This window comes from Barbus barbus (genome assembly GCF_936440315.1).
Source record: "Barbus barbus genome assembly, chromosome: 4".
Lineage (NCBI taxonomy): Eukaryota > Metazoa > Chordata > Actinopteri > Cypriniformes > Cyprinidae > Barbus > Barbus barbus.
Window position 1 is genome coordinate 29,374,753 of NC_136732.1, and position 10,609 is coordinate 29,385,361.

General features: G+C 38.6%; 1 protein-coding gene across 1 annotated transcript; it reads left to right on the forward strand.

Annotated features, from left to right (window-relative positions):
• The first annotated feature begins 1,111 nt into the window (after nucleotides 1–1,111).
• Nucleotides 1,112–9,251, forward strand: LOC306861025 (progestin and adipoQ receptor family member 4-like). Its single transcript, XM_079403083.1, has 3 exons — nucleotides 1,112–1,511; nucleotides 5,357–5,575; nucleotides 6,880–9,251. Exons 1-3 carry the CDS (start codon nucleotides 1,346–1,348, stop codon nucleotides 7,311–7,313), a joined length of 819 nt encoding a protein of 272 aa, XP_079259209.1. The 5' UTR covers nucleotides 1,112–1,345; the 3' UTR covers nucleotides 7,314–9,251.
• The last annotated feature ends 1,358 nt before the right edge of the window (nucleotides 9,252–10,609 follow it).

Sequence of the window (10,609 nt, forward strand, 5' to 3'; positions counted from 1 at the left end):
ATAGCCGCTTATCAGAAACGGATCTCCTCAGCGAAGCGCTCGTTTAAAACTCTGCTGGATGAAATCACTGCAAGCTAGCAGCAACATCACTTGGCAGCATAGAGGAGACGTGCTCCTGTGAGCTGAGCTGAGCACCCTACATTCCTCCGTTCCCTGGATGACAAATACCAAGCCTCCGCATGGAGATATTTTAGTCGGAGCATGGTGGATCGCGGGAATGCGTGTGCCGCTGTTTGGGAAAACCGGCTGTGATGTTTAACCGCTGCTGAAACGTTGAGTGTGAAGCTCGTGTGTTTTTGCAGTCAGCACAATCAAGGTGACGGCAGCTAGCCCGTTAGCTCGCGAGCTATCCGGTTAGTGTGAGACGGGGCAACACCGAGTGCGTTTGACATAACAGTGCTCGTCACTGACAAGGAGCAGATGCCAGGAGATGCTTGATACATTCTGGGGGGAAAAAAAAAAACTTGACATATCTATCTATAATATTGCATATCAAACTCGCGTGCTTTTTTTAATCAGTTGAATATTTTAATATTAACCCCCTAAACCCCGTGGGATGTCATATCGATTCTGGCACTGCTCTGTATATTAGTGATTACCAAGCAATATTATCGTATCATCACTATAATAAACGCATACTTGTATTTGTTCTGAGAAAAATACACCTGCTTCGTTCAGGTCCAGTGCGCTAAATCAGTCTTTTGTATCAGTTTCTTGCAACACACGGGTCTCACAGTCAGAGCGCTGGTAGCTTAAAAATCAGAGTGGATGCCAAAGCACCGGACGGACAGATGATGATGGTGATGATTCACTCTACGGGAATATGAGGAAGTTGCCCTGAACCGAGCACACTGCTTCGCGTTCACGAAACCCCTGCCGTTCCCGATGGTCAAATTAGCCGGCGGCTGTTTGATGAGCAGCAAACGAAAGCCACGTCTCCTCGGGTCGCCTCTGAAGTCGAGCTGACAGAAGCTGGTGGGGTAGTTTGACTGGCTGGAGCAGGGTGTGACCGCACTTCGTTTAAATGTTACATGCAGCACTGTATAGATCAGCGAAGCTCACTATGAACGCAGTCTGGAATTTCTACGTCAATCCGTGTGGATGACGCCGCCGCCACCAACGTTCCAAAACAAGACGTCACCGAGGCAAAAGTTGCTTTTTAAAATTGTTTGTTTCGGCTAAAGAGCAGCAGGTCTGTTAGCCATGTAGCTGGCTGCACATGACCGGACTGCACTTCTCCGACTAATGTCTAGGGTGTCGGGTCTTTTTTTAGTCTGTGTTGTGCGTGCAAGTGTAGATGTATAGCGTAGTTATTTTAGCGTCGTCGTGACTGTTTCTGGTTGCTATGGCATTTTTAAACGGCCCCAGATTGCTGGACTGGGCAAACTCTCCTCCACATCTACAGTTCAACAGATATGTCCTGACTGGCTATAGACCCATCTCCTCCGTCCAGGAGTGTATGAAGAGTCTCTTCTATCTGCACAATGAGCTGGGGAACATCTACACACATGGTGAGTGAGATGCCTACTGCTTCAAAAGAGGAAGCTGACAGTGCCCTCTCTCTTTATGTGCTTATAACATGCTTCACTTTTTTTGTGTCATTGTTTTTAGTTTTTTTTTTTTTAACTAATAATTCTGATAAATTAGTATTAATAAATTGCATGATTTCACTCATGTCGGTATGAGTTTTGCCCATCCTGGCTGCTTAGGTCTTACCAGTATTTGCATTTGTATTACCCATTCATAGCTATAGTCTAAACCCCATTTAAATGATCAGTGTTGCTATACCCACCAGTCTGTATTTCCTTCTTTAAGCACTGTGTTTTAAACTGCAACTTATTACTGGCTCTTTCATAAAACTACATGTTCATGGAATAGCTCACCCAAAAACTATTTATTTACAGTCATGTTGGTCTAAAACACATGACTTTCTTCTGTTAAGTTGTCCTTATCAGTCTTTTTCATGCAGCAACATCTTCCCCATTCATTGTCAATCCTCAAAAAGCCTCAAAAGTTTGGCAAAGTTTGTGAGAAGTGAAATGAATTATTCAATCATTAAGAAAATTTGCTACTTATGTTATTTAAGACTTTAAATATAGTGTATAAGTTTGTGGATTACTGTTGTGATTAAAGTGATTTTGTGTCCTTTTTGAATGTTGACATCTTCAATCACCATTAATTGGAAAATACAGACCAATAGATTGTTCAAAATATCTCCTTTTTTTTCACAAAAGAAAGAAAGTCATACAGGGTTGGAGCAACATGAGGATGATTAAATTGACAGAATTATCTTTTTTTTTTTTTTCTTCTGAAACCTATTCATTTAAATGATTATACAGCTACACCTTGAAATGCAAAGATCTGCATCTTTTTTACGAAACTCTCCATCCTACTCTTGCTGTGTACATCTCTATATACTGCAGTTTGCTATACATAATTAATTGATGGTCAATAACAAAAGCAGTTATTATCTTAAGTAATTTGTGCTGTATTTTATATCACAGCTGTAATTGAGCAGTATCTAGACAAGCGTTCCAGTGCAACAGTTGCTGAGAGGAAATATAAAAAAATGTAAAATCAGGCATAAAGGTCAACTCCAAAGTCATTTCTGCTTGTAAATGCTTCTAAATTGCAGGACTGTGTGGAACCATCAAGCTGGGTTATGTGGTTGCCTGCAGGTGTACTGTCATACACACCCTTTCCTTCCAAGAAACTGCCATTTGGACTATTAAAACTTTGTTAGTACCATATTATAATGTTTTGATAGCAAATGACACATTCACGCTGATGTGCATTGCTGAAAACCTGAGAAGAACACTGCATCTGAGAGTGTGTTCTCAAGCCAACGCTGTGGTTCAGAGTATATTTGATAGTGTTCTCTGGCCTACTGTAGTCCAGTAAGCAGAAATGAGAGGTTTGAAATGAGTGACACAGCTTAACTTGACCCAAAAGATGACTTTGCTGTAGGGAGCTGCACCTGCGCCTTTTCTAAACTGAAATAAAGAGGTATTTATTCTGTGTCTGTACTGTTTGAATTGATAAAAATACCTCCTTTTGGAGTTTGTAAGACAAGGTGATGACACAGACTGATGAAAATTTGTTGCATATATCATCACTCTTTTTTTTTTAACATGGGGTGATTTCCATTCTTGCATTTGAACGCAACCGAGGTGCATGCTCCTTCACAGTGTTTGCTTTGTGTTCAAGTATTTGTGTTTTACTTTGCATGATATGTATGCACAATTGTATCCCATGTTTGCACGCCATGTCTTCAGAGCAAAATTTGATGTTCTTCATAGCTACAGTAACTATGACTAACAGTGTTGGGGGTAACGCATTACAAGTAACACGAGTTATGTAATAATATTACTTTTTTCAAGTAACTAGTAAAGTAACGCATTACTTTTTAATTTGCAAGAAAATATGAGTTACTTTTGTCCCATTTATTGACTGACAGTGCGCTGTGTGAACATGCTGTTACTGTAGTTCTAGACTAAATGTGAATGTGCATTAATTCATCCTACTCGCAAAAAACAGATTTAGTATTCATCAAAATTAATTAAAAGAGTGAAATGCAAACTCAGAATATGACGCAAACCTGTAATAATTAAATATGCTAAACAACACAAATGTTAACCAATGTCTTTGCTGCTGACCTTTGATGTTCAACCATACTAATAATCAAAAATGACTTTAGATAAACTAACAATTGTGCTTCGTTGTTTTTTTATTGCTGAAGAGTGTTGAACCTTCTTCTCCTGCATTCTACTGTACAGGCGTGAATTTACTTTTCCTTCAGCCTGAGGTTTATTCATGACACTTTTTGGTGTGAAAGGGCTTTTACATTTGCTATGATTAGAACTTCTTGTATTAAAAACAATCAAGCCCTGCTCATATTTAAAAAGTAACGCAAAAGTAATGTAATGCATTACTTTCCATAAAAAGTAGCTAAATAACGTAATTAGTTACTTTTTTAGGGAGTAAAGCAATATTGTAATGCATTACTTTTAAAAGTAACTTTCCCCAAAACTGATGACTAATAATCATTACTAGCCTGTTTCTGATCTAGCCACTTCTGCCTGTTTCTCTATAATTTTCTGGTCTGTGGGCTCATTTAACCCTCATGCTGTTTGTATGGCCACTAATAGTATATTATCGGATTGCAGACTTCTGCAAAAAATGATTGACACTTGCACATACACCAAAAAATGGAAGGCACAGTTCACTGAAAAAAGAAGAAAAATGTATTCCCATGCTGTTCGAAACCACTTTTGTGGGACTCAAAAGAAGTTATTTTAAGAAATGTCTCTTTTTATTCTTTTTATTGTCCACAAAATAAATGTCAGCGGGGCCCAACATCTATCAAAATATCTTGAAAGAATATCAAAGAAAGAAATTCATACAGGTTTGGAATGACATAAGGGTAAGAAATGATGATAGAATCTTCATTTTTTTAGAATCTTCATTGCTTTGTTAAATTATGAAAATTGTAGTTATGATATAAATTGAAATTATGACAAAGTCATTTAGGATATGAAAAGTAGAAATTATGACAGAAGTCAGACTTTTTACATCATTATGACTTTTCATCTCTTGAATATTACTTTTTTATATGTATAATTTGGACTATTTATGTCATAATTATAATTTATCAAAGCATTATTTTGTCTAATGTGGGAATGATTTAAATTTTAAATATCATCATTGCCAGTGAAACAATTTTTTTAATATAACATTTACTGTACTTACAACGTGTAGGTGCAGCTCAAATGCATTAACTTTTCTTGGGTAGAGTGCATGTTCTCTATCAATAGTGTCTTTATCACAGCGAGTGTTAAGCCAACAGAGATAACTCACTCAAAATAGATGTGCTAGAAGGCATTGGTGCTTTTACCTGACTAGGATAAATCATTTGACACTGGGGGAATGACAGGGGCAAAAGAGATCACAAACAACAAGAAGATTGTCCAATGAGATTGTCTTTTCATTTATTTGAGCCACTAGTTAAAAGCCACTGACTGTCATTTAGTGCTAAAGATTTTTAAAGACATTTGTTTTAGTGTGTAGTTTGCATTTTGGCAGCTGCTGCTAAAATTAGCACAGCGAAGCCACTGAGACCCTCATTGTGCTGGGCTGTTCCCTTGGCCTCCATAAATCCATGTGTTGTTTAGGCTGCAGCATTCAACTCAAGGGACACGATGAAACACTGCAGGGCTTGCCTGAGCATAATGCCAAATAACGACCTTCTTGTTCTCTTCACAGGTCTTGCGTGTTTCAACAGCGCTTCAACTACTTCTTCAGTGCACAATGACTCTCCTGAGCCTCTCTGTCTCGTTGTTTCTTTCTCTCCACTCAGGAATCCCTCTGCTCTGTTTCCTGGTGCTGCTCCCGCTCAATATCCCCTGGTCACAGATCAGCGTGACGTGGCTCGGCGTGGTGCATTTCCTGGCCTGCCTGTCACCGCAGCTGGGCTCAGTGGTCTACCACCTCTTCATGAACCATGAGGGCGGTGAGCCCGTCTACAAAACCCTGCTCACGCTAGATATGTGCGGAATCTGCATGATCAACACGCTAGGTCAGCATCTCAAATTGGTGTCAGATCTATCGGAGCGCTCCATCACATTATCTCTCAGTATTCTTTTCAATTCTGTTCTCTGTTTTCCCCTGCTGATTCAAGTGTTTTTTTTTTTGGTTTTTTGTTTTTTACTCTGGACACCCCACATTTGTTATTTTTGTATAAGTTGTTCATACCTGATGAGATCACCAGATGAAGGGATCTGTCATCACATCATGTTTAGCGGTGATCACCAAAACAGGCTGGTGTGCATTAGAAACCTGTGTCACTGCAGCACAGTGAATTAGTAAAATGTGCATTTCTCCTATATTTGTAGTCGTAGTTTAGGCTGTTGCAACATTTTACCAAAGGAGAAGTGTTGTACAAGAAAACAGTGTTGCAACAAAGGAAATAAAGAAGCAAAGAGAAAACAAAAGAGATATAGACACTGAAGAATCCATTGAAGTGCCTTACAACAAGACACGTACAGCAGCAGTGACAAGACTGCTTCACAGCCCTTCCATTGTCTCTTGCTCGGTTTGTTTGATAAAGATCTCATTTGGAAAGTTAAAGTGCTTTTTCTTAGATTTTATAATTATCCACCATTTAGTTGGAAAACAAAGGAACGTTTTGTAGAAAGTCAAAAAAGGACATTTTGATTAATTAATTAGATTTATTGTAAAAGTGAAGGAAGCTTGATGAGACAGAAATGTTTAAAGGATAGCCTAGTGTTATTTACATTAGGAAAATTGGCATATTGAGGTAATGTTCTAATATTCTAGGATTTATGCTTTCTCAGTGCAAAAGTTGGCATTCCTGTAAATATGTTAACAATGTTAATTGATAGAATATGAAAATTATACAATAAAACTTTGGTTAACTCTAAGTTACCTGACCATATACATCAGGGGTGTCAAACTCAGTTCCTGGAGGACCACAGCCCTGCATAGTTTAGCTTCAACCCTAATTTTATTCATATTTAGTCATATTTCTTTCAGCAAATTTCTTGCAACCACAGCTACCTTTTTCTTTTCTTTTTTTCTTTTTACAATGTACAGTGGTAAGCAAATGCGTTACAGCAACTATGTGTAGTTTTGTGTATTTTTGCGACTTTGGAGCCCTGTACAGTTAAGTGAGTAGAATTTACTGTTGTAATTACATCACTGTCGTGATTACAGTGGATAGCTGCACACATGCATTTGCTGCTGCCGTAAAGCAATCCACCCTTTTTTTGTGGAATTTCATATCTGCTCACCAAACATACTTGAATGATGTGAGCTGTACAGTTACTTGTCGTCCTAGTAACACTGTGTTTCGGTTCACAGGAGCTCTGCCCATCGTGTACAGCACTCTTCTCTGCTACCCCTTCACCCGCACAGTGGCTCTGCTGATCTACATCCTGCTCTCCAGTTACGCCATCTACTGTGCCATCACAGCGCGCAGCAGAGTGCGCCGTCTGCGTTCCTTTGCCTGGCAGGCGCTTTTCCGCTTCTCGTTTTTCCTTCTGCGCTGGGCAGGTGTGGGCGGAGGAAGTCCCACCTCACTGCGTCACTTTCTCACCATGGATGCACTAGCGGTGTTGGGCGGTGTCATCAATATCACGCGAATCCCCGAGCGGTTCTGCCCGGGCCTCTTTGACTACTGGTGCAACAGCCATCAGATTATGCACGTGCTGGTGGTGGTGTCCATACTGTACCTACACTGGGGGGTGCTGGACGACTTACTGTGGATCAACACGTATCACTGTCCCTCAGACTGACAGTGGCCCCTGCTAGTCTGGAATCATAAGGCGTGAGGACCTCTTTTAGTAATGAGATGTTTGGGAATGCGACGTAATTGGGCAAAGAATGGTTTGGGGTGGGGGGAGGCTGTTGTGCTTTGTATATAATTGTGTGCACGAAAGTCCATAAGAAGTGTTTTACATGTTTTTTAGGAGACACTAGTGCCAGCTTTGACACACATGCTTGTTTGTGCCGTCAGTAGCCAGAATGTACATATGTGCGTTTGCATAAACATTGTCTGTGCATGGCACTGTTTAGACCTGCTAGCTCAAGCAAAGGCAATTTATTTATTTATTTATTTGTGGTTTGAGACCTACACATTCTATAGGCGCACACACACGCACATATGGGGTCTGACATTATTTGATGTCATGTGTTCACCAGCATTTAAAGCATTTAATAAATAACCTCTAAATTTAGTTGTAGCTGAACAGTGAAAGACATGATCGAGCCCTCAAATGATTGGCTCTCGAAAAGTAAGATTTAACGCATCACGTAATCTAAAATTTGTTGCGCAAAATAGCATGGCTTTTATGAGAACTAATTATAGTTTGTCTCTATTCTCAATTTTGCTGGTGACAAACGAAGATCACCGGTGCAGAAATGATGTATGCACCTCCAACTTTCAACTTATTACTCTAATTCAGACTATGCAGCATATCAGATGTTACATCAGTGCTAACACCACACACACACACACACACACACGCGCGCACGTACTGTATGCCCAGTCTCACAGCAACATTTACTGGAAATACTTGAGTTGATTTTACTTGTTTTATCAATTTTTATTTTCTTCTTTTTTTGTGTCATCTCATCTCCCTGTTCAGGTCCACATTTTCCTCATTCTCACTCCGATACCTGTAAGTGAAAGGTGAAGGGGTCATTCCTTGGTTTGTAGCTTTGCCATTTATACCTTTACTGGCTGGTTAAAGTTGCTGAGTGCCCATTTTATTTTTAGTGCCCTCTGTGACTTTGATCATGTTTGTTAACATCTAAGGGGCATTTATTCAGTGCAGTGTTTGCAGGACCATGGCTTTAATAATACCCTGCAAAGCATTTTACGTTACCTGCAGAAGATATTTTCTCTGCTGTGCCGCTGAAAAGTCGATTCAGCCTTGTACACTTATGGTTTGAATATCCTAATCTGTAGTTTGGAAGATTGGATTTTGTACCACTCTAAATTAGATTTCATTTCTTTCTGACCTTTAACCTCAATTATCCATGTAACCTTGGATTCAAGACAAGGCAAATCATTTTCTTAATGGCGTGCTGTTTTACACAAAGGTTTTAATTCTCTGCTGGCCATCCTCGTCCACTGTGCACCTGATGTTCCCGCTCATCAGATGAGTATTAGACTGCAGAATGGAGCAATATTACACATGCCAATCCATTATGAATTCCCCAATGAAGACTAGGGGAATATTGGTACTGCTCACTTGTGCCAAATTAATGCTATGTATACAGATTATCTAAATCCTTGGTAATGGGATGAACTTGATTTGATATAATTCATAATGTTCCCTCTGACTGAAGAAAAGTTGCCAAAAGACTTCAGGTTTAATAGAGCTGTTTACAGTGACTAAAGCTGAACAATCAGTCTCCCTTATATCTACTTTAGAATGTGATTAATGTAAACTAAAACAGTTCTTATTGCAGATTGCACTATGGAGATGATCACATTGTTCCAAATAAGATGTATTATGCCGTTTTTGCACATTTGGAATTGTTAGCTTAGCACGCTTATGCACTACTGAGCGGAACAAACCAAGGATGACTCTTTTAAGCTTTCCAACCTCACTAGTTTTAAAGAACTGACAAACAAACAACACTATGTGATTGATTCACTGACACTATCACAATATAGCTTTTAGAATAAACATCAGTGAGGCCTGCCGTTCATTTCAATTACCCTCACTTTCTGTATCATTGGCATTATATTTATTATATTTATGTTGTTTTGACATTTGGTAATGTTTAAGATGTTTTATTTGAATGCTACTACTACTGTTTTTTTTATTTATTATTTTTGTTTATATATATATATTATTTTAACCAGTTGGGGATCACATATCTTATACAATCACAGTACTCTAATATCCTCTAGCTGAGATCAGACATATTAGTGTAGAATCAGTGCATGTTTGGTAGAATGTTGCTCAGATGTATCTGACAAAGACTTACACATACTCTATGCCAAATTAGATGTTTTAGGGCCTCAGGTTTCGAGCACGATGGTCCTGACCTTAGCAGACCAGGGTGGTTTTAAAAACAAACCACTAGTCCCTCAGAATTGGGGAAGGTTTACCCCAACCCCTTTAATGCTATCAAATGATAAACATTAGACTCTGCAAACAAGTGGTGCATGTAAGTACTAGTAAACCAATCCCCTTAAAACACAACATGCGATTCCTAATGCTTGTGCAATGCAACCACTGACATATGTGCTTAATGTGCAGTAACAGAGCTAATGCATCAAATATATCTGTCTTTAGAAAAGGAATGAAATCAAGAGAGCAGCCCAGAGGCAATACAACCATATCAAGTAATTAACTGCACAGTTTATTTTTTTACCAAAAGGGCTTTGGATCAAAGTGAAAACCAATTAAGAACTTAAAAGTCCATATAGGTATCGTAAATACCTGTATGTAGACTGTATATGCATAAAATGCAAGCGGCATACATACTGACATTTTTATATATTCATATTAATATACAAAGCAACAATGTTATAAGAAAATATATTGAATGTTAACGTATTTCATCTCAGAGAGCGACACTCAATATGGATTGTCTGATTTAATTTGAAAGGCAGCAGTGATTTGGTCATTCTGTAACTGTAAAAAGCTAAAAGTGTCACTTCACAATGACAGGCCTGGCAGGAGAGTTAACAATGCTGTTAAGAGTATTTAGTAGGGTTAATGTCATAATAATATGTGTGTACTACTATGATGTCATAATGTCATTAACACGGTCTTTGGTTTTTAAACTGTTTAGAAGGGATTGTAATATAATTTGGTTGGTAAAATCTCTTTTTTAAATTATGAAAAGTACAGAGAGGCATACAGATGTTTTGGTTTGGAAAACGGAGGTCCTGATTATTTATTACCTCTGAAACCCACTGGATAACTATGCATAACCGAAATATGTACATATATATATATATATATATATATATATATATATATATACACACACATGCACACACACACAAACACGTTTGTACATGTGAATTCAAAAAACAAGATGTTTTACCAGTCCTGAAAAGAAACGG

Excerpts from the sequence above, each read along its gene's own strand:
- LOC306861025 (XM_079403083.1), top strand. The coding sequence starts at position 1,346 with ATGGCATTTTTAAACGGCCCCAGATTGCTGGACTGGGCAAACTCTCCT. Across the intron at positions 1,512-5,356 it reads GGGGAACATCTACACACATG|GAATCCCTCTGCTCTGTTTC; the intron begins GTGAGTGAGATG and ends CTCTCCACTCAG. Across the intron at positions 5,576-6,879 it reads CTGCATGATCAACACGCTAG|GAGCTCTGCCCATCGTGTAC; the intron begins GTCAGCATCTCA and ends TTCGGTTCACAG.